Source organism: Felis catus, chromosome C1 (assembly GCF_018350175.1).
Source record: "Felis catus isolate Fca126 chromosome C1, F.catus_Fca126_mat1.0, whole genome shotgun sequence".
Classification (NCBI taxonomy): domain Eukaryota; kingdom Metazoa; phylum Chordata; class Mammalia; order Carnivora; family Felidae; genus Felis; species Felis catus.
Window position 1 is genome coordinate 192435739 of NC_058375.1, and position 24203 is coordinate 192459941.

The 24203-nt window shown below is 43.9% G+C and overlaps 1 protein-coding gene across 1 annotated transcript in view; it reads left to right on the forward strand.

Annotated features, from left to right (window-relative positions):
* The window catches only part of CPO (carboxypeptidase O), a 41839-nt gene extending 35799 nt beyond the window's left edge, over positions 1-6040 (forward strand). The window contains exons 11-12 of the mRNA XM_045033693.1: positions 4760-4844; positions 5709-6040. Of these exons, the coding sequence (XP_044889628.1) occupies positions 4760-4844; positions 5709-5971 (348 nt within the window). The 3' untranslated portion in view covers positions 5972-6040. The remainder of the gene's footprint in view (positions 1-4759; positions 4845-5708) is intronic.
* Positions 6041-24203: the final 18163 nt, after the last annotated feature.

Sequence of the window (24203 nt, forward strand, 5' to 3'; positions counted from 1 at the left end):
TTTTGAACCGTGCTTTAAAGAACTTGCCAGCTGTTAGTGGAATATGGCATATCTAAAATAACATGGCTAAATAATATCTGCTCTCTTCTCTGCTAAACACAATGCTTTATTTTCTTCTAAGCTCTGCTTCTAGTATTTGCCTAGGAATGTCTGTAAGGGGGAGCGCCCGCGAGGCCCAAGCCGGGCAGGGAAACTGCACTTTGTCTCACCTGGCTCTTCTGAAGCTGGGTTTACCCGAGCACCGGGCAAAAGTGCTGAAAAAGGACAGGTGTCTTTGCCCTTTCAGGAACCCGAGGACAAAAGACACAAAGTAAAGGGAGAGGACATTTAGAATTGTTGGAACGCTTGGTATCTTTTGTAAAGCATTATTTTTTTTTTTTCGATTTTTAATTATGACAAAATTGGAATGACCTAAAATTCGCCATTTTTAAGCGGGCAGTTCGGGCGTGTTAAGTGTATTCGCATTATTGTGCAACTAATCTCGAGAAAACTCTTTTGTCGTGCATAATTGGCACTCGCTACCCATTAAAAACAGCTCCCAGTCGACCACCATTCTGCCTTCACTTTCTAGGAGCTTGACCGCTCTAGATAACCTCCTACAAGTAGGATCGTGTGATATCTGTCTTTTTGTGACGGGCTCACAAGGGTCATCCATGTTGTGTCATATGTCAGAATCCCCTTCCTTTTTAAGGCTTAGTATTCCATCATGTGTACGTATCACATTTTCTTTATACATCAGTGCATATTTGAATTGCTTCCACCTTTGGGCTATTGCCGGCGATGCCTCTATGAACATAGGTATACAAAGACATTCTTTTGAGATCCCACTTTCAATTTGGGGGGTATACCACCAGACATGGAATCGATGAATCATCAGATGAATCGATGAATCATTTTTAATTTTATGAGGAACATACTGTTTTCCATAGGGACTGCACCATTTTCTATTCCGGCCAACAGTGTGCAAGGGTTCCGATTGCCCCACATGCTCATCAACACTTGTTATTGCGATCACAGAGGCCTGGGGACCCAGGCAGTGGTTGGTAGAGTCCGGACTGGAACTCATGTCTTCAGACTCCAGAGGCTACATTCATTTAGTCACTTCATACTCCTTTCTGCTCTCAAATGGCTTGCAACTTCTAGGAACTCCTATCAACTTAGATGCCCAGACCACTGTGTCCTAGTTCTTCCTATCCCTGAGCTCTAGAAATCTCATTTCTTCTGTAAAGGAAACTGTAGAAACAGAGCTTTCAGCTGAGATGCCCAGAACCCTTTTTATATCCCAGTTTCTGTGGCATTTGTTGGAGATGCCTACTTTCTGCAAAGGGATCTGTGGCAAACACAAATGAACCACCAAAGACAGGCCGTTAATAGATCTTTGATGGGACACGCCTTCCCCCAGCAAAATAAAAAAGCAGCCTGTAACCCCGGTATAATTTTAGGGAACTTTGTTCCTTTTGTGGCTCAGGAAAACAGATACTAGGTGACCATTTTGCAAGGTTTGTATGCAAGGGTGAGACGTTCTTGTGCTGTTGGCTGTCTGGTTAGAGCCCTCTGGCCACAGGCTAGAAGAGGCAAGAGGGCAGGAGAGACCTGTCACACAGATATCACCACTACTGGACGGTAACTCCAAGGTGGGAATTACTGGGAACACTTTAGGACGACAGGCAGAAACTGGGACATTGAACTGAGAAAGGTTGCTTCAATTCTGTATCTCTTATAGTCTCAGGAGCTGAAGAGTTAGCATAAACAATCATCTCTAAAAAAGACAGTGTGAAATTTTTGCCACCTTGTGTCAACCTTGTTGAAGCTAGCTAGCAGTGGTTTTGGGTTAAGAACCTAAGGGTAAGCTTTGATAGAGTGCACAGAGGCACGGAATCAAGCCAACTGTTTAAGGAGATTTCCAGTTTGGGTACTATTTACAACTACCAGAGACTAGCAATTAATCTCCATATATTTACAAAACCAGAAATTTGTAGAGATCATGATAAATATTACACTGCATGATAGACAACTTGGCAATCACTAAGTAGGGGAAACATAACTATATATAGCCCTGTTCTAAATGGCTCTGGAAATTAGAATAGCTGTAAAAATTCTAATGTTTTAAATGCGGACATTCTTTCATTTGAACCCTCTCCTTCTCAACTTCTAGATTCCATCCCAAGCTCCATCCCCCCACACACATGCCAGGGCCTTCATCAACCTTTTTTTTGTGTGTCTGCCTGGGCATATACGACTATAGGAAATTCTCTGGGCCCAGTGAAGGAGTTATGAAGGAGGCTTGAGGTCTTTAGAAATGTAAACTATGTGCTGCTGGCAAAGGGATTTTTATTATTTTGACTGAAGTTCCTGTAGGCTGAGAAGAAGGCAGCAGAGAAATTGGCTCTGTATGGCCTCGGGGTATAGTGTCAAAAGGACAGGGAAGAATAATCAGGAGGTCCACCCTAAAGATAGAAGTCAGAATCTTCGCATTGTATTTTATCTTCTTGGGAAGGACCAAGTCTATAAGCTAGGGCCACCACTGTATACTTCTCCTATATGTTATTCTATGTTATTCTTCCTACTCCTATCGACTTCCCCATTAGAATTGCTAATGGAATCATTGAAAAAAAAAATCAGAAGTTCACAGCCAGGATTTGAGGGAAAGGATAAAATAAGTAATGGCTGGGGCGCCTGGGTGGCGCAGTCGGTTAAGCGTCCGACTTCAGCCAGGTCACGATCTCGCGGTCCGTGAGTTCGAGCCCCGCGTCGGGCTCTGGGCTGACGGCTCGGAGCCTGGAGCCTGTTTCCGATTCTGTGTCTCCCTCTCTCTCTGCCCCTCCCCCGTTCATGCTCTGTCTCTCTCTGTCCCAAAAATAAATAAACGTTGAAAAAAAAAATTAAAAAAAAAAAATAAGTAATGGCTGGCAATCAGAAGAGGGAAATCATCATCTGGGGTGAACTGCAGAAGAAAAAAAAATCCAAGTGCCATTTGGAAGGAAAATGTAGCCTGGAACTGGTCCATATAATCCAAATACAAGTTAAGGCCCACACGGACCAGTTAGCATGTAGTTTCACTCAAAGAAATGCGGAGACATGTAGGAATGACAAATAATTAAAAGCAATTTGTATCTCTACCGGACTTTGAAAGAACTTCGAAAGGAACTGTAGTTGGTAAATCACAGAAATTGTTTCCCCTGGCTGTTCATTTCACTTACGGACAGCAACTACCCTGATCCTTTCCCTTCACCTTTCATTTTTAGTTCCTTAGCAGAATTTCTGTCTCCAGAAATCCCCTCTCTGACTTTCTTCTCCTTCTTATCATTTTCTCTTCTTCTACAAACAACTCTTATACCCCTTTGCAGTGTTAATGATGAAAACCAGCTTTATTTCTTGTGCGTCTTTAGCCCTTACTACCCATCATGTCAATTCTGGACAACGTGAGACCAGGAACTAAGCCAGACGTAGAATCTCTTTTCAGGAAGAGAGAGAGAAGGTGAATGGCCCAAGACGGAATTCTCAGTATTGAGTAAAGAGGCGAAAATCTTAAATACATATGTTCAGTTGAATGTTTTTTCTTCTATTCTCACCACACGCAGAAAGTCCCAAATGCCCTAAGGATGCTGCTCTCAACTGCTGTATGTGACCCACCACGACTTACTACCTTTTTTACTCTTCCTTTTGAATTTCATTGTGCTTACTACCTTTTTTACTCTTCCTTTTGAATTTCATTGTGCCTATCCCGACTCTACCCAAGCGCCACTCTGTCATACCTTAGGATTCAGCTGGACAACCCAGGACCAGGAAGGAAAAGACAAGATTTAAAGTTAGACTCATCCCTAGTCAGAAGTCAGGGGAACTGATGCATCTGCAAGAGCAGTCAGGCTGCCCTAAGAGGTAAAGAAAGCCAAGGTAGATCCCAGTCTAGGCAGGGAGTGGGTAGGAGGATTTGGGTGGTGTTTGTGTAGAATCTAAGGGGAAACATTAGGGAGTCAGGGGTGGAGAATACTTAGAGAAGACTGTTGAAAGGGTACGTGAGGAGATTTATCAGAAGGCTACTAAACATAGCCAATGCACTTGATCTCTCAGTATTGGTGGCTCTGATCTCAGAAGAGGGTCTGCAGAGAGCAAGGTTGAAACATTAGAAATCATCCGGTTCTGACGGATTTCCCGTGTAGTCAGGTAACATGGTGGTAGGTGTGAGGAAGGGTGTTGCTTCCAGCTCTGAAATTCTATAAGCCTACAATCTCAAATATGAAACTGAGAAGCTTGGGCTTAATTCAATGGGCTGCTAAGCATAGGGCTTTTGAGCAAGATCATGATCATAGTTCTACTCTATAGAAGTTCACCTGGAAGCCAGAGGAGATCGGTTAGGATAAGGATTGGTGAAAGGAAGGGAAACTTACTAGAAGATGACAATAGTCCATTTCAGAGGTAATGAGACTGAAATAGGGTGATGGCACTGGAGACGCAACTTGGTAACCATTTGAAAGAAGGAGAGTCAAAGGTGAGGGCAAGATTTTACATGTGTTTGCAGGAGCATGGGGCATCAGAAATATGGAAACCAGAATAGCTTTATTAGTGGGGGAATGATGAAATTGGGTGTGAATGTTTTGAGTCGGAGGTACCAGCAGGCTACCTAGGTATAGAGGTCCAATAGGAAGTTAGGAAGATGGTCTGGAACTCTGGAAAAGGATTTGGACAAAATATGAAACCCTCTGGATTGTTGGATTTATTTTTAACACCAGATATCTGTCTCTGCATTTCCCACCTACAGATCCAAGTTGGACAGAAGGCAGCAAATGCATTGAAAGAAAAGCATGGAACCAATTATAGAGTTGGATCGAGTGCAGATATTTTATGTAAGTAGCTTTTTTTTTTTTTTCTCCTCTTCAATAGTATCCAAGGAACAAAAGAAACCAGTGGACTTTGGGGAGTGGGATGGGCAGAAGGACGGAAGAGCTCCACAGGTCAACAGGAAGTTGTACAAATCAAAATGACTGAGGATAAAAGGGAATCTGTACCAATCTAGAATTATGCTCTCTAGGGATAAGGTGTGAGCTAAAAGAAAAAAAAAAATTCATACACTGGCGCATACCAGAACTCCCTCTGGCTTCAGTTAAAAAGAGCTGGCAAGTGAGAAGGTACAGGAGTTAACAGGAAGGACATTTTCCAGTGACCCTTGGTCAGTTGATTCAGTTCTCAGAGGACCTATCAGGCTGAGAAAGCAAAGCAGGTGGGGCTCGGAGAAAAGATCTAAGACAATAAAAAATTTCGTTAAAAGGACAATGCACTGCTTTTTCCCATCCTCAGCCACCACATCTCCCACCCACCTGAGGACCACCTGGATGATATTTGCATAATATTTTCCCTGTTGCTCATTTTGCTTCAGTTCCTTTATATGTCAGTTCACTTGCCATGTGATGCTGGGTTTTCCTGGTTTTTGATTCCGCTGAGAAGCTTAACTAGTCCTCTGCTATGTCCCGGGCATGATGCGAGGTACTCTGGGAGAGGGGCGAGAGGGAACAGAGAAGTTAGACACGACGTCATTCCTGCCCTACGGGGGCTTCGTTTCAACGAGAGGGAGAAGACAACTCCCCGTGAATCCTTACTATGAAAAAGTCTACTCATTTTCCTGCACCGAGCCTTTCCTCCCTGAAATGGCCATGGAGACGTGTCCTTTCCCGGTATAACTTCTACCTCTGCCTTCATGCTTTTGTTTGTAGATGCCACATCCGGGTCTTCAAGAGACTGGGCTCGGGACATTGGGATCCCCTTCTCATACACGTTTGAGCTGCGGGACAATGGTACATACGGATTTGTTCTGCCAGAAGCTCAGATTCAGGCCACCTGCGAGGAGAGCATGGCAGCTATACTCTCGGTCCTGGATGACGTCTATGAGAAATACTGGGGCGTGGACAGTGCTGGAAAGGCAGCATCTTCCGCCGTGATGCTGGGCCTGCTCTTCTCCTTCCTGTCTCTTCTCTGAGCGCAGGCTCCCCACGCCGGCTCAGCCCCAGTGACGAGAGCGTGGTTGCAGCCAAGGGGCTTGGCTATCGTTAAGGAGGAATCAAATAATTTAACCAAAGATACTTCCCATTTCAATAAAGACGAATCACGTTTGCATTTTCATGTGTGTTTTGCTGGTGATCAATTTTTATTACTTTAAAAGAGTATTAGTTGTTGCTATAATCCTGCTACGATCAGACCAAAGTTCAGTGGCTCATGAATCTATCGGTTAGCTAGGAAGGTCTGCTGATCCTGGCCACGCTCCCTCACGCATCTGCGGTCAGTTTCAGGGCCTGGAGATTTTTTTTTTTTTTCTCATCGAAATATTTTGAGAAATTTGCTTGTGTTTTTGACCCAGGTTCACACTTAATTTTGCATCATCGAATGACTAGCGGCACTCAGAAGATGTTACGTAATCCCTCTATGTAGCTATCGCTGCCTTAATTTATTCAATATTTTATTTGTTTGTTTACTTGAAAAATTTTTTTGAGAATCTGCTAGGTACATTTTGCTAAGCTCTGGGCTTACAGTGGTTAATAAGATAGACATGGTCCCCGTCCTCTGGGAATTTCTATTTCAGTGGGTGAGATTGGGGATGGTAGCCGTAAATAATTGGAATGGACACCCTGTTGCATACAAGGCAAATCTCCGCTCAGGGGAGCCGTAATGATTAAGAACACAAATAAATAAACTGAATATTGTAGCTTGTGACAGATACTATGAGAGAAATAAAGAGTAAGTAGAGAGGTAAGCAAGGACCGGATCGTACATATATGGGAATACAGGCATTTAATTGTACTATCTTGTCTATTAAACTGCAAGTGCTCTTAAGGTAGTGTCTATGACTGTCATTTCCTATGTATCTCTATGTGACACCTTGAAATGGTGCTAAGCACTTGTCAGGCTTTGAACAAATGTTGTGGCTGTAACCAGCCGACAGAGCATCCTTGGGTGTTCAGTCACCCATTTCCAAATGTCCTTGTTGGTCACAGTCACAATATACTTCTTGGTCGTAACCCTTTTATTGCCTCTCTTTGCCCTCTTTCTTTCTTCCTGTGTTGCCAGTGTGCGGCTAATGAGGGTCAGAAAGAAAAAAAAAAAATGTCAGGGGCAATAGGGCTTAATGAATCAGAGAGCAGCTATTTACATGAAAATGCCAACTCCACAATTGTGGCATTGTCAGGAGAAAACGGTAGGGCCTCCTCAGTAGCCAACCCAGGAGGGAAGAAACCTACTGTGACCACCAGTGCCATATTCAAGAATAAAGCGAAGGAGCTGTGTCTCGGGACACAGGTTATCAGCCTTAATCTAGCCTGTGTTTTACTTTCTATGGTTGTCTTTTAACAATTTGAGCCTCCAAGTCTATAGAAACTCTGACCTACAAAACTTAATTCATGTCTAAAGACTGAGCCTATGGACAAATATAATTAGAAGGGAGCAGATGGAAATGCAAGCTATTAGCTTGCCTGAAACCTCCTACATGGATTCTCCCAAGAGTCTGGGACACAATCATAGCTTTCTTGGGGGGCTTCCCGTGGCTTTGAGAGCATGAGGAGATCTGAGGGCCAGGACATGTATGTTACTTTTTCTGGAAGTTTTTTTACTTCTTGTGAAAAGATCCTAAGAGCAAAGATCTAAAGGTGATAAACAACCACACAGATCTTTCTTCAAAAAAAAGAAAACGTTTATTTATTTGAGAGAGAGAGAGCAGGCACGCATGCAAGCAGGGGAGGGGCAGAGAGAGGGGGACAGAGGATCCCAAGAGGGCTCTGAGTTGACAGCTTCAGCACTGAAAGCATCGAGCACGAGCACGCACGATGCGGGGCTTGAACTCACTAACCTCGAGATCATGACCTGAGCCGAAGTCGGATGCTCAACCTACTGAGCCACCCAGGCACTCCCCACACAGATCTTTCTTAAGGAAGCTTTCAACTTCCTGGTCTTAAATGGCAGTAGGTTGGGGAAACTTCACCACTGATGTAATTAATGCAAACTTGAGAGTGTCTTAAGTTTGTGCTGTGATGTTGCTGGGTCTGGGATTTGATATTACCCCAATTTAAAGCTAAGAACTTAGCTTGTCACCGTTTCACGGATGTTGAAAGACATGCGCCTCCTGAGTCAGCGACACAGGACAACATTACTCACGGCACAATAAGCAGCTTGAGCATCAACATATTTGCACTGGTTCCTCTTGCTCTCAAGTTCCAAAAGAGCTCAGATGACACCTGCTCTTGCAGTGAGTGGTGTCATAGGAAAGAAACACTGAGCTTGAGCACTTCACTGCTTTTACAGCAGGCAGTCAGCAAGACTGCTCTTTATCCCAGAAGGAGACACTTCCTTATTACTCACAGTTGCTTGCTTGCTGCAAACACAACTCAGAGAAATGGGCCAGGTGAAGAGTGGTCAGAACCTTGCATCCTTGGCATAGGCAGCAAGATGCGTAGGAGCAAGAGAAGTCCATAGATGAATGTCTCCCTTGAGTCATATGAAATTGCTGTCTTCATAGGTTAAAAAGTCCAAGTGTTGGTGATTTTATGTGGTTCAACATAATTTCTCGGTGCTAATAAAGGTGCCTCCATGGTGCCTTTTCTTTAATTTTTAAGAAAGTTTGAATATCTTGCATTTCCCGTTACTATTTCTTTCCTTCCACCAAACTCTCTTAGTGTGTTTTTTTTTCCATAACTGTTCCTACAAAGGATCTAAATCTTCTTGACTTATAGGTAAATTTAGAGTTTAAAATGATGCAAAATGATAAATTCAGATGGTAGGCAAACCTCTAACTCCTATTTTTTTTTTCTACATCAGTGGCAAAATGAGTTATATTTTTGTTTTTGCTACGTATGACCGAGCTCCTGTTTCCCTTCCTTTTCTTGCGCAGTTTAGCCATCTTTTGATATGTTCCTAAAAATGTATCCTTCATACCACCCCAGTATGATTCGCATCTCATGCATACATTGTAATCTGGCATGAATGTATCATGACACTAAGAGAAGCCCACTGCCTACATATATACAATCACAATGCTAACTGTAAAGAAGTGAAAAAATTAAAATGAATAATCACTCACTTCCGCTTCACTATGAAGCGATTGAAATACTTGATTGCATATTACTTCGTGCAATACTCATACGATTCCTGTTGGGTACGTTTATTTATTTGAAGACGAAATCGAGACAAAGAAAAGTAGCATGACCGCGGTCACACTGCTCTTAATAATTGTTGGTTGATCAAATAATTACTGAGAATTTCATATTTGTGGGAATTTTCTGGCTCCAGGATATCGGAAGCACTGCCCGGTGGCCACCGCCAATGCTTCACCCGTATCCCTTCAGCCCCTTTCTCCTGTATCTATCTCTGCCCCGGAGGTATTTTTTGCCTCCAACCGTTCACACATGTGTGACTCATCTTCTGATGACTACTTTTGGCTACTGCACGTACTTCTCCTATAGTCACAGAGAGTGAGACGTGTATGGGATTTGTACCTACCACCAGAAACCCCTAGCCACTGCCTGGATGGGAACCATTAAATTCACGAGTGTAAAGTTCTGTCCCCTTGCAGTGGGTTGGGGGAAAACTCCCAAGTGTAACTCATGTTGGAGAGGTTTTGTGGGATGAGGTTGAAGTTACCCTCCGAAGAACTTTCTCTGAAGTTACAACTGTGCATGGCTTCCCTTTTCCTGTCCTTCTCCCCCATCCCTTACCAGCTTCTCTTGGGAGCACTTCCTGAGTAAACCATTTGTGCGTGAACCCACGCTTGGAGGTCTACCTCTAGGGAACCCAACATAAGACTCCCTCCTTGGCAAGTACTATCCAAACAAAATACAGTCTTACTTTCCTAAAAAGACCTTTAATAAAAGTAGCGCTAGGATTTAATAATCAGAATATGCCTGGGGATTATCAATGTTGCATGAACGGAAATATTTGTATTTTGAAGATGTTATCATTCTAGAATGTGAGGAATCTGGTTTCAGATAAGGCTTTTATTTCAGGAAGACATATGCATTTCCAGTTTTGTCTTTATTGAAAGCAAAGTAAAAAAAGATTAGCCTTTATGGACTTGTAAATTTTGAAGTATTTGGCGTTACGATAAAACTTTATGAGAAAATAATGGCCACTTACAACAGTTTTCCACTCTGCTGTAATCAAGACTGCATAGTCTTTTCTTAGTTACCCTGAAAAAGGAGTTTTATTTCTTTCTCAGGAGTCATTCATTTAAAATAATAATAGTAAAAAGTAAAGCTCCAAAGAGCTTAAATGGTGAGTGTATTAACTCCTTCCCAAGCTGGGTGTGCCTTTCCCATAGAGCTCTTATCAGATTTTTTTTTTTTTTACCCCCTAAGAACTTGTTCTTTAAAAAAAAAAAAAATTGAGCAAGTCAGCTCCAAAATAATGGTGCAAATAAAGGCGAACTGTCTTTTCTGATGCAAAAGCAACCACAGAAACACAGAGGAGGCAAAGAGTAGCATGCATTCATAGGTTTGAACTCCCTGAGAACCCAGTTAACTAGATAGAGGATCTTAGAGAAATTGAGGTAGAGAGTCAAGGTGGAATCAGGTGGTTATAGATCCTGAATGTCAAAAGGTTCGAATAGTGTCCAGATAGGCTGCTGGGAATACTGATGCTTTTGCACAGGGAGGATAAATAAACACATGTTATGTAAAGTTAAGTCTGGGAGGATGAATTAGGAGACAGTTGGAGTGGAGAAGTCTGAGGCAAACAGTTGAGAAAATATACTGTGCACATATAAACTAAATAAGACTCAAGTGAGTTGGTGGCTGTAAAAATGGAACCAAGGGACAGAAATCAGAGGTGCTATTCAGAAAGATTCAATGTGGGGTCTATGTGAACACGGAAATGTGAAAAAAGCACATTGAAATCATTGGGAGTGGATGACTAGAATAATTGTGGAACTACAAGATCATGAGAACTTGTCTGAAGTCAAATTTGTTTCCTCCCTCCCTAGCTAGAAAGGTGCAATAGACCAATGCTGAAAATGGACTTGTGGGTTTATGGAAGCCAAAAGGGAAGCAGTATGGAAAAATGAGGAAACCACTGGGTTTCAGACAGGAAGTAGGAAATATGAAATTGTCACGGTGAAGCGTCAGCTGAAACTTAGGTTTATTTTCCAACTTTAAATCAGGTCTCTAGACACGGGCAACCTTCATTTCAATCTTATGTTTCAAAATTTCCTTCAATATGGAAACTTGGTAGAAGCTTTTAAAAAAAGTTAAAAAAAAACCCATAATATCCACCAGCTTCTTCCTGCACATACGCTAATGTACCCTATGACATTTATTTTATAATTAGGTTCGCAAGTCTATCACTTTAAAGGTTGACTATTTTCTCTAACGCAGTTGCTTCAAAGATTTGTTTTACAGCAGAATTCCTATTTCGACTAAAAATGTACCTTACGGCATGATGTATCCGTCAGACAAAAACAGGGAGGAGCGTCCAGAGACACCCCTCAGCCCCCTCCCACAATTTCCCCAAAGCCCTGAAACACTTCCTGTTTTCACTCTAGGCCCTTGCTACTCATAGTGTGGTCCCCGATCCAGGAGCTTCAGTCTCACCTGGAAGCTTATTAGAAATTCAGGATCTCAGGTATCAGAATTTGGGTTTAACAAGATCCCTAGGTAATTTAATAACCTTGAAAATTTCGAAAGTGCTGCTCTAGAGTGCACAAGTCCCCTGGAAATCACGTCAAAACAGCGATTCTTGGGCCACGCCAAAAGGTCCGTGGCAGAGCGTAAAATTTTCACGTGTAACAGGCTCTCTAGCGATGCTGATGCTATGGGTACCCCCCGACACATTGAGTGCCAAGAGGCTAGAGCAGCAGTTCTCCAACATTTGCCCGTATCAGAATCACCCGGAAGCCTTGTTAAACGTGGACTGATGGGCCCCATCTCAGTTTCTGATTCAGCAAGTGGGGCCTGAGAATTTGCAGTTTTGAAAGATTCCCTGGGGATGTTAATACTGCTGCTCCAGGGAACACACTTGGGGGATAATCATGGATAAAATAAATCAGGGTAAAACCGCCACTAGATGAGCAGAGAGTGCCTTGATTTATTTTTTGAGTGAAAGGAGGTCAAATGTGAAAGATAGGTCTCTTCCTTCAAAGAGACTTTGAGTCTAGTTCAAAACACAGAAAAGTAAACCTCACTTAAGGATAAGGACTAAAACAGAGGCCATATACATGCAACTAAGAATGAAAGAGCCATTAACTTAGCCTCTGTGTGAGGTGGGTGAGGGCCAGAGAAAATGTCACCTGGTTGTCTTTGTTTTTTTTTAAGTTTATTTATTTTGAGAGAGAGAGAGGGAGACAGAGAATCCCACCTTATCAGTGTGGAACCAGACACAGGGCTCGATCCCACAAACCCGTGAGATCTGACCGGAGCCGAAATGAAGAGTCAGATACTTAACTGACTCACCAAGGTGCCCCTCACCGAGTTGTCTTAAATCTCGAGTAGAACTTAGAAATGGGCAGATTGTGTAAATGACCTGTAGCCCATGCAAGACACATTCTTGAATTTGAGATCCTGATAATGGCTATGGATTTTCCATTCAATTATGTTTTTGTAAGTAAGAATGCTCTCAAAGTCTTTTGTGAGGCAGAATGGGGTTGGGTGGGATGGACTGGAGGAGTAGAATCAGGAGCCAGGGGGCTTGCAGGGGAGCAGTGGCTGTGGGGATAAGCCTGAACAAACCCTCTCTCAAGCAGGGAAGAAAAGGCTGGAATTAACTCTCAGTCAGTCCAGAAACATCTGGTTGTTTCTGGACCTTTGCCTTAAGCATCTGATGTCAGCTGCTGCCCCTGATAACAGGAGGAAATTCCCAGGACCCTGCTTCTGAAGGAATAGAGTTCTTAAGTCCTAGGACTAAGGGGTGTGCCTTCCTCCAAGGGTCCACAGGTGTCCCAGCCAGATTTCTCTCTCTTTTTTTTTTTTTTTTGATACAAGGGACTGGAACCTCAAACAATCTGGCTTTAAACTTTAAAAAGGGAATCTATCGGTTTGTGTAACAGAAATGTCTAGACTAGGGAGTTCAGGAACAGAAGGATCTGGGAATTCCAAATATGTTCTCAGGCTTGGTGATTTTTTCATATTTTAATTTTGCATCAGCTTTTTTTCTGTTGGTTTCACTGAAGCGGACCCTTCCCATTTGGGGAGAAGCAACCCCTAACAGCTCCAGGACTGTATCCTAGCCTCTCTGCTACCAGGAAAAGTGCTTCTCTTTTCCAGTAGTTCCAGTAAGACCCAAGAATGGGCCTCCTTGGGTCAAGAAATGGGAATATGCTGATATCCAGGCCTGGGCCACATGTCTACTCATAGATCAGCTCTCCCAAACCATATAGACTGAGACAAGGAGTGAAGTCAGGCACTTGTAGAGGAAGAAGGATGGGTGGGCACCGGTCAGTCAGAAAGCAAAGCTGACCACTCTACCAGGGAGAGGGAAGGGCCTCTCTCAGAATTTGTTCCAACAGATTCCGAGGATCATATTCCCAAGAAGCAAGTCAAACATTTCTTGAAACTGTGCGCTGGGCATACATTCAAAACTAGATTCAAGGTCCCCCAAACCAAAGCCAAAGCCCATTCTAATCATGAGGTCAACCTGATTGTAGCAACTATGTCTCTGGGCCTCCACACGAGTTCTACAGGTAACTGTTTTCATGGACTATTCCCAGGTTTCATCTATGGGAGAAACTACAGGGCAGTGTCAGTGGCAAAAATTCTGAAGCCTTGTTGAAAAGGCTTCAAAAGGTCAAAAGCTCAGCCCCGTTACTTCATGACTATATCTGGGGGAAGTTACTGAACCTATGTTTTAACAGCCTTATTGATAAAATGGGAATACTAAGACAATCTACCTTATACAGTTGTTGAGAACATTCAGTAAGATAATGTTTGTAAAACACTTGGAAGAAGGCTGGTTTTCCACGACAAAGTCACTTGTCCACCCTAGACCACGTCACTAGTCACAGAGTAAGTGCTCACTATATGTAAGGAGTTGAGACTAACTATTATTCCTACTACCCCTTTCCCCAGCCCTCATGGGAAATTCCAAGGTACAGGAAGGGCACTCTCACCATAGAGTAACAATAAAAAGGAAAGCATGCCTGGGTATATTGAACTGTTAACTGTCCTCCACCATGGTGACCTGCCTTGCCTAGGATATGTCTGATGTGATTATCAATGACTAAATCTTCCCAATATTCTCTCTTCTGTCTCCTGGTTTGTCAGCATTCTGTTATTCTGGAATCAGTAAGATGTCTCACAGTGGCACCACCGAAGAGGGTTTTGCCCTTCAAGGACACCTGGCATGGAGGGATGGGGTAGAGGAGGGAGGCAAAGTATAAGTGAATGACTCCAGAATGCACCACAGGGTTCCCCCACATCTTGGCGACCTGCTGGGCCTCAGCACCGAGGCTGAGCCTCACTCTGAGACTCATGCCTCACTGATGTCACCAGGAAGGGGGATCTTGTCTCCCTTCTCTCTTTTTTTTTTCAATTTTTTTTTTCTAATGTTTGTTTATTTTTGAGAGAGACAGGAACAGAATCCAAGTGGGTTAGGGGCAGAGAGAGAGGGAGACACAGAATCCGAAGCAGGCTCCAGGCTCTGAGCTGTCAGCACAGAGCCCGATGCGGGGCCTGAACTCACAAACTGCGAGATCATGACCTGAGCTGAAGTTGGACACTCAACTGACTGAGCCACCCAGGTGCCCGATTGTCTCCCTTCTCTTGTAAGTACCTCTCCCTCTCATTGCCTTTTTCCTTGGCTGACCCCAGAGTTGTTTGGTCCTCTCTGGGCTCTCTGGGCTCTCTTCCCTGTTCCTTCCAGAAGACAAGTTTCTGCATCACAGCAATGAGGCATACACATGTACAGCAAAGAGCAGATTATCAGTAGTCCTTTAAATATGATTTCAGGTTAGGGGAAGAGGAGATGGAAAGTAGAATCATTGTGTAAGGTAGTCCCAACAGATCACTTCCAAAAAAAAAAAAAAAAAAAAAAAAAGGAGGAAACCCAGTGAGAAGGTCCTAGATGGCTGAGGGGGGTCAGTGAATTCTTTTTTAATGACCTCTTCTCCAGCCTTCATTGGCTTCTTGCTGGAGGGTGACATTTGGATAACTGGCCCTGACAAGGGTTGACCTTCCATGAGATTATCTGTGGTTGACACTAGCTGTCTACCTCCAAATTGAGGTTACAAAGTTACAGAAACTAGGTCATCCTACTTTCCTGGGAGGCAAAGGTTTCTTATGTGTCATTCATCTACTCTTTATCCGTGTCTGTATTTTATCCCAAACTCATTAGTCTTCGTGGGTCATTTTAAGCCACTGGCCCATTCCTTTCTATTTGTCTTCGTCTGGTTCATCGATGTTGGCTTGCTTTCCTGCTGTTCCTCTTGAGGTCAGAGCCTGATGTTTCTGGCCCCTGCACCCTTTCCAGGAGAGTACAGCGTACCTGACTTATCTAAAGTTAAGCGTGCCACTAAAATGGGGCGCATGTCCCAAATCACGACTTAAAAGTGACTTTGAATCTCAAAACATTTGACCCACGCCAGTATAGACAGAAGACAAAAATGAGACATTCTCCTCATTTGCTATGAAATGGTGATATAAAATAGGAGCAAAGTATTCTGTAAATAGTGAGCGCTGGGTAATTGATTTATCGTTACCAATTCCTTCTCTGTCCCATTTCTTATTCTTCCACCATGGCTTCTTATTAAGAGCTTTTGTCTCCTACTCTCATTTGTTTGTTTACAGTAATCCATTTAATCCATAAAGGGACAAATTGCATTTTCAAGATAACAACGGTGGCCTTTTGTTAAGTCCCTGTGATGTAAGATAGTAGTTAAGAACTTGGGTTTAAAGTCTTGTTCAAATTCTAACCCTGCCTCTTAGCTAGCTTGGGTTCCAGTTCTTCATGTTTCCCTACGTCTACTCTTGCCATGGTTTCATCTTGGGCAGGGTGTACTTCCCCATTCTCTGAGTTTGGGCTCACCCATGTGACTCGCTTTGGTTAGTTTTATGTTAAGAAGAATCAGCCCCACGTGAGTCCTGAGTCCATGACTTTAGTGGCCTCGTGCGTTTCCACTTTGTTGCTTTCATCTCTACCAGCACCGCGGGGAGAATATGGCCCACCTAGTCCACTGATCCAGGAGGATGAGAGACAGAGGGAGAAGAACCACCCCAGCTGAACCCAGCTGAGTGCAGCCAACATCCAGAAAACCCAGAAATGCATGACATCAGTAGCTACTTACTGTTGCATGTGACTGGTAACATGTAGTTGTTTGTTACACAGCATTATTGCGGCAAGAGCTAACTGAATCGCCTCCCAGTTTCCTAACTTGAAAAGAAAGGATCATAATCGTACCTTTTTATAGGGCTGTTGGGGACAGTAAACGAGACAAGACATGTGATGTGCGAAACAAACTGCCTAATACACAAGAACCGATTCGTGCTTCCTTGTCATCGTCATTACTGTGTACCAGAAGCTTGTGCTCCTTCTCTTCACTTATGTGCGCTTCAGTTTTCCCATTTGCTAAGTGGAAAGAAATGAGGCTGAAGTAGGAGAAATCTCCAAAAAGTTACAAGTATTATATAGATATGAAACACTGCCATTTGCATCACCTTCAGACGGAGAAACAAGGGTGCGTTCCCAGTAACCTGCTGGAGTGATCCACGCAAAGCCAAAATGGAGAATAGAAACTTCTTTGAAGGCTCGAATCAGAACGTGCTCATGTGACCATACAGCCTCTGGCAACAGATGAGAAAGGGAAGACAAAAGGCTTCCTGCTATTAACTGATGACAAAGATGAAAACACAGAGCCAAAGATACAAGTCTTTGGTGAGAAGCCCAAACCTTGGGATAAATTCTGGATGTCAGTGTTTTATCGCTATTTTAATGTAGGTTTTACAATCCATCTCACCCTTCATGTCATGAGATGTGCTCCTTTCTTCATATACAAGAGTCCCCTGAAAGGGTTGTGGGGCTACCACCATGACCTTGTCAGAAGAGGCGGTGTCTGATCCTCCTGTCACATGGAAGGCTGTGTTCTCAAATTACTTGCATTAGGGTTGCTCTCTGGGGGTTAAAACAAAGGATGAGTCCAACCGGGTGCCAGAGCAGAACATGTGCTTCCACTCTGTTTTCCCGGAGCCAGGCTGAAGCAAGGTGTTCTCAGGTATGTGTGTCTGCAAATCCAGGATTCTCAAACATTTAAACCTATTTTCAATATAAGGCCAGGGAATGGAAGGGAAGGGGAATATTCCTGGCCGTTCCTTGCAGGTGCCAAGCCAAAGGTCAGCTCATTTGCAAATATTCCTGTGGCCCTTCTTTTCCCCCAGGAGACCCAAAACTTAAAGGCAGGCTTGCAAAAGGATTCTAGCTGCATTTTAATTGGCTTTGATGATGATGGTGATGAACTTTATTAAATCATATGCGGAACATGTACGCATTTTCCCGGGGAAAGGATACGTACGTTTTCAGATTGCTCAAAGGGTCTTCCAAGAGATAAGAACTACTCATTGAGAGGGTGGCTAGTGAAAATTAAGCAATTCAGTTAGTTAACTGAAATCAATTAATTCAGCTAATGAGAATATTTTGTATTTGTCTTTATGCGGATTATCATTTATTTCAAAAGAAAGCTGTTAGTAGAGAAATCCGTTACCCTATTCTTATTCATGATGAAAAGTCTGATATCTTCCCAAATGGATTTTGTTCCAGCCAAAATCTGACGACCAACCAGCTCTAATCACTAAAGCTGTGTCTTAGGAAATCCACCGGCCCCCTACGACACTGCTGGGTGGCCTTCATAGGCTGTGAGTGTAAACGGAAACTCAGAGGTGCTTTTCTGTGTCTTTGGTGCTTTCTTTTCTTTCTTTCTTTTTTTTTTTTTTAATTTTTTTCAACGTTTTTATTTATTTTTGGGACAGAGAGAGACAGAGCATGAACGGGGGAGGGGCAGAGAGAGAGGGAGACACAGAATCGGAAACAGGCTCCAGGCTCTGAGCCATCAGCCCAGAGCCCGACGCGGGGCTCGAACTCACGGACCGCGAGATCGTGACCTGGCTGAAGTCGGACGCTTAACCGACTGCGCCACCCAGGTGCCCCAGTCTGTCTGGAAAGTGGGATCTCGATAAACAATTGCCACAGAGCAAATGGCTGAAGGACTCAGGGCTCTCTTCTCTCTGACGCTCTCCCTGGGCCGGTGACTTCTTCCCAGAGTCCTCAGTGCTGTCCTTAATAGTGTGAATAAGGTTGCTGCTTTTCCTCAAGATCCCGAGGGCAGGATTGTACCGGTGCCAGGCACTCATTTACAGGAAGCAGCGTCTGTTACCAGCATCGGGAGCAGAAGGCAGGAGTAGTAATCACAGTCTCGGCACCAGTGGCCTCCCCAACCTAGTTACTTGCTTTTAATTAAGATGCCAATACAACACCTTTGCATTTCCTTCGGGAACTGGTGTGTTCCCATTTCAAGGGACACCCAGATCGGTGCACCCAGATCTTTGGTGCTAACGACAGCGGGCCATGACCAAGGCCTGTTTTCCGATCCCTGGCACACGAGGAGCAATGACAGCAGGCCTCGTGTATAGAGGGTTTTCCAGGAGATGGCAGTGTGCTCTAAGGCTGGACCCTGGCTCATGCCTTCTGCATCAACCAAAGAACATTGTAATTGAGACATAGCATTATAATGCATTCCAGACCATACAGCGGCTGGAGTGTCACCTCAAAATGCTTCTTACCAGTCTCAAAGTCACTGTAAACAGGGTAGGGAGACGGAAGTGAGATGGCGGGGGGTGGGGGGAGGAGATGGGAGGGGGCTCTTGGAGTCACCAGACAGCAACAATTGGCCTGGCTGTCGGCAGTGTTTCAGTACCTCCAGGCCAGCAGCGACCCTGATACGTATTTACGGCTCTTCTGGGCTCACCTCTGAAGACCAATAAAAGGGAACTGAAGGACATGTATTGTCTGCATGTTAATTTCCAGGTTTACAAGGAATATTTCATTATTCTCATCCGGGAGGAAATAAAACATCTTTCTTTTCAAGCGAAAGGGCTCCTCGTTCGGGGTGAAGAGCATAGCCGATCAGCCTCTCCCCTGAGAGGCAGAGCTGTTCTCAAGGCTGGCCCCGGATCCCACACCGCTAGGGAAATGCCGATGTGGGGGTGACGGGGAGGAGTGGGGACAAAGGAGAATAGTGGCCACGGCCAGAGTCACCGTGTGTGACGCACACGGTAAGAAAGGTAGTCACGCTGACGGCATTACTGGTGTGGCAGACTGATGCTGTAATTCCCAAGACGTGACAGCGACATCTCAGGACACACCTAAAGATGGAGGATGGAAGAGAGGACAGGCAAATATCTTTCCCTTGAAGGAAGCTGTTGGCTGAGGCTGGTTTCCACAGGCGCATTTATAAGAATGAATGAGCCCTATAAGGTCAGGGTCAGGAGGACTGCCACGACTCTTTAGTAACTTCACATAATTTACTAGCGGTGTTCATAGCTTGGGACCTGAGTCTCTATTTCCAGGGTTCTTATTTGCATTTTTTGTTGTTGTTCATAGCTCCTTGGACTTTGCCAGAGACCTCCATATGGATGATAGAGCAGTAAGGCCAGCCAGGTGGGTTGCTTGGGAAATTTATACGAAGGAAAATGATACTTAAAGGAGCGGCAGCCAGTCTTTACGTGTCTTTGAACTCTTCCAGGGTCTGTATGTGATTTCCCTTTAATTTTTATAGAAAGCTAGCTGTTTTCTGTCTTCCTTGACCCTCTTCCGCTGGAACTCTGTTCTATAGTCTCCACAAATCCTTTCTCCCGTTAAAACGCTTTCTTCATTCAACCCTCTTCCCTAATTCTAAGAGTAATCCTCACTCAAAGCCTTTAAAGTGTAGACAATAAATGCACGGGAGGAGCGTCTCCATGCTTTGCCGACAGCACTTGATATACGCCTGCCTTTGCCACAGCCGAGTGATACTTTAAAAGTTAGAAAACAAAGCAAACAAACAAATGGAAATTGACAGATAAAACTCAGTGTTGAGTGCTAGGATGGTGTTCTTTCAAGAGGCCAGCCTTTCCGCAGCAGCCCAGCTGCTTTCTGGGCAAGTAGGAAGATGTATCCATTTGGCACAGAGTGAGAAAAAATTCAGAGCGCAGAACTGGGCTGTTCGGCATGGGTGCTGGGAGTTCAAAGGACACCGTCAATAAGCAAGTGAGAGAGGTAGAGACACGGAGGCCAGGGGGCACTACAGAATGGGCAGACATTCAGGGTAGAGACTCGGCAGAGAACAAGAGTATGAAGCACCCCCTAGACAGAGCACGACAGGATGGATATTCAGACTATCATACGAGACACTTTACAAGAGAAACGCAGCGGAGACCATGAAGGTGATGAAAACGATCAGGAAAATCTATGCACAGTTACAACGAGGCAGCCAGGTCCTCCAAACAAAATAAGTAAATATTGGGAAGATCACAGAGGAGACGCGTTAACTGTCTGCAGCCCCTTTGATAACTGGTAGTCCAGACAGAACCCACGAGCAGAGAGTCCTAAGACATGGGCCGGCCCTGAAGACACAACGGCTGACAAGAACGTATGGTCCACACTAAGACCATTCTTTCTTGTTTCATTTACCTGAGCTGGTTACTTCTGTTTACTTCTTACAGTGCTTACGACGCCTCACAATTAAATTATTTTCCAGAAGTGGCTTTATGTTTGAGTCTCAGTCAAAAGAATCAAGCTTTTGCCTGATGCTCAGATATCTAAATCCATGTAGTTCCTATTGACCATCTGGCAGGATTGTTATATCATTAGCCATATTTAAACTCGTAAATATCAGCCAGGAAGATTGAGGAGGTAGTGCCAGGATCATACAAATTATTCACCAAAAATGGTGTCTCCGTTGTACAGAAATGGCGCAAACCTAACGAGCACTTGGTTCAAAGTCAGCAAGTGCATGGGACAATGATCTTTCTCCTCCACTACAGAGAGAAGTATAGGGTGAGGTTCACAAAGGAAACCCAAATCACACAGCCCCAGAATGTGCAAGCCTGCAGCTTTTGAATGTTTGGACATTAGAAAGAGCTGCATTTCACAAGCCAGTGCAGGAAGATCGGTGGGAAAGATATTGAGACATTTTTTATGCAAGCATATTACTGACCTAGGTTTCTTTGTGGTTCCCCGTTGGTGGTAATGTTTGTATTGAGTCAGCTGCCTGATCTGCAATAAGCATTTTCTTCTGTTATTGTTCTTTAAACTTAAACACATAGGACTAGGAACGACATCTGAAACCATCTGGTACAAATTCTAATATTTTAGCGGTGGAACTCTATGTAAAAAACAAACAAGCAAAAAAGAAAAACCCATCTTAATGAAACTTTATCCACTTAGGGTTATTTGGTTGCAAGCATAAGGGAATTTACTGGAAACATATTAGTATTTTCATGTGACTGAAGGAAGGATGGGAGCCTAAGACTGAGAATACACAAGGTAGCAGGAACCAAAGTGGTCTTGAATGAATTCTGACCATTTCTTTTGCCGTGGTAGTCACAGGTCTATGGGTCAAAATCTAAGGAGAATATGATTCAGCTTTGATCACATGCTTGGCTGTACCTGGATGATGAAAGCCGCAAGTAAAAGGAGTCGGGGGTCTCTGACTGGTGGATAGGACATCTTAAGGTTGCATACAATACAGAAAAAGTAATTCTTCAAGTGACTATTGGGGTGTTGGTTGAAAGAAGGAATGGATGCTGAGAAGCAAAACGCATCCAGCCCATCAAACACGTCAACACACACACACACACACACACACACACACACACCCCAAGTGAAACAGGTGAAAATAGTTGAGGAGAGAAAAGGGGGGGAATCCAGAACCCCACCCTTAACTCTGTACAGAGGTATCTGAGGCATTCCATGGCACAGAATGAAAATGACCGGCTTGGTTCATCTTTTGGCAGCCTGGTGAGCCAATTTATGGTCCCCCCCAAGTTTCAGAGAATGAATTTCACACTATATTTTCACAATTTCCTCTCGGAATTCTTAATTATCATGATTACATAATGTGAACTCTTACTATTTGTTGTTGTCAAACTCCTGTTGTGGAACTCATTAATACAATCCCAAATCTATGTCTTTCCATCACTGGTCCTGTGATATTATACTTCCTCACCTCTTTTGAAGTTAGCTGTGACCAGGAGTTGGCCAAAGATATGTCACTGGAAGGGATGTGTGTCGCTTCTGGGCAGAAGCTTCCAGAGCCCGTGCACAATTCGTTGTGCTTTTTGCATGCTGCAGCTGTGGTAATGCAAGCATGGGCCATCAGCCCGGGTCCCTGACTGTCATGGGAAGAGCTCCCTGGCTCACCTCTGCTGGAGGTATTGGGATAAGCCATTGAGGTTTTGGAATGGTTCATCATTGCGGCCTATACTTACTGACAGATCTATTTTCTTTTATTCTGACCTCACTGAGGTAGAACATCTGGTCTCTTCTAAAAGAAGGTCCTACTTAGAATCATGGTATGCTTTCTTTGGTAAAGACTTCAGAAGTCATGAACTTTACTGGGCAGAAACTGAGGTCCAGTACCTTGGCAAAATTACTCTGATAATCCTTAATAGTTGTCTAATCTAACTGCCTTCTGAGGCAGGAATCTACTCGGCAACACCTCTACTTTGGAATTAAACAGACATGGGTTCAAATCCAGGCTCTGCCCCTTATAAGTAATACAATCTTCAACAAGTCACTTAATCCTCTAGACCTCAGGCTCTTCATTTCTAAAATGGAATAATAGGGTTTCTGTCTTGCAGGATTATTGTGAGAATTTGAGATAGTGTATACAAAACACTTACCATGGAACCTGGCAGGTAGCGGGTATTCAACAATGACAGCTAGTATTACTCCTGTTAACCTTCAGTCTTTTCCTGGACACTTGCGGGGACTGTGTAGACTTGGAAATAAAGCCCATTCCCTCACATAGAACATCCTTAATTGTTAGCAAGCTCCTTTTTATTCTGCACAAATCTGCCTCTGCCTCTCTCTATTTGACACTTCATGTACTTTTTTTATGTTCTTAAGCAGCAGAGACCAGCCTTATTTCTTTTTCTGCATGACAACTTATTGAGTATCTGAATGCAGTTGTCTTGGTATTTCTTCAGGCCTTCTCCCCTCTGGTCAAATCATTCTTGGTTCCATTTTTCTTAAGCTTGTATTTCCAGATAACCCATCTAACCTGGGAACTGGGTTTTAAAGTCTCTCTGGGTTGCCCAGATGGCTCAGTTGGGTAAGTGTCTCACTCTTGGTTTGGCTCAGGTCATGATCTCAGTTTGTGAGTTCAAGCCCCGAGGCAGGCTCTGCAGTGACAGTGCTGAGCTTGCTTGGGATTTTTCTCTCTTCTCTTCTCTTCTCTTCTCTTCTCTTCTCTTCTCTTCTCTTCTCTTCTCTTCTCCCTCTTCTTTTCTCTTCTCTTCCCTCTCCTCTCCTCTCCTCTCCTCTCCTCTCCTCTCCTCTCCTCTCCTCCCTCCCCTCCCCTCCCCTCCCCTCCCCTCCCCTCTTCTCTCTCTCTCTCTCTCTCTCAAAATAAATAAATAACCTTAAAAAAAAGTCTCTCTGTTTGTGGTGTCAATGGCTAGTAAGCAGTCGTCGTTGCTAAATAACTTTGCTCCCTGGCTCCGATTGATTGGTCCGGGGCGTCCTTGATATAAGTCAGCCAAAGTTCCTTCTCTTGGAACCAAACTGGACAATGGAGTCCAGTCAAATCTCCTGGGTATAAGAGAGAAATATTCATAGCTCTGGGGTGACTCTGTCCCCTCCTCCACCTCCATGTCCTGGGGAGTAGAGAAGAAAACAATGAAGCCAGCACAGAGTGAGAGAGAGCAGGAAGGAAGCAGCAGCTGATGCTGCCCATTCTGTGAACAGCCTTCTACCGAGGGTTGCCTGCAGCCCTTAGGTCCTCTGTGGCACCCAGTCCTTTCTAATACCTCATCCCTTTTACATTTAAGTCGCTTTGGGAGTGGGGGCTCCTGTTCCTGGGAAAACAGTAAAGTCCTAACTCATTCTAATACCTTCTGATTCTTATAATGCATTAGCTCTGGGAACTCATCTTGAACAAAGGCTCCTGGTTCCCATTTGTTAGTTTGTATTTTGATTTTCCCTCTTCTATACCATGTGGCCTCTGTTTTAAGTCAGGTTCTCTAGAACCAGAGTCTGAGGTAGAGATTCAGGTG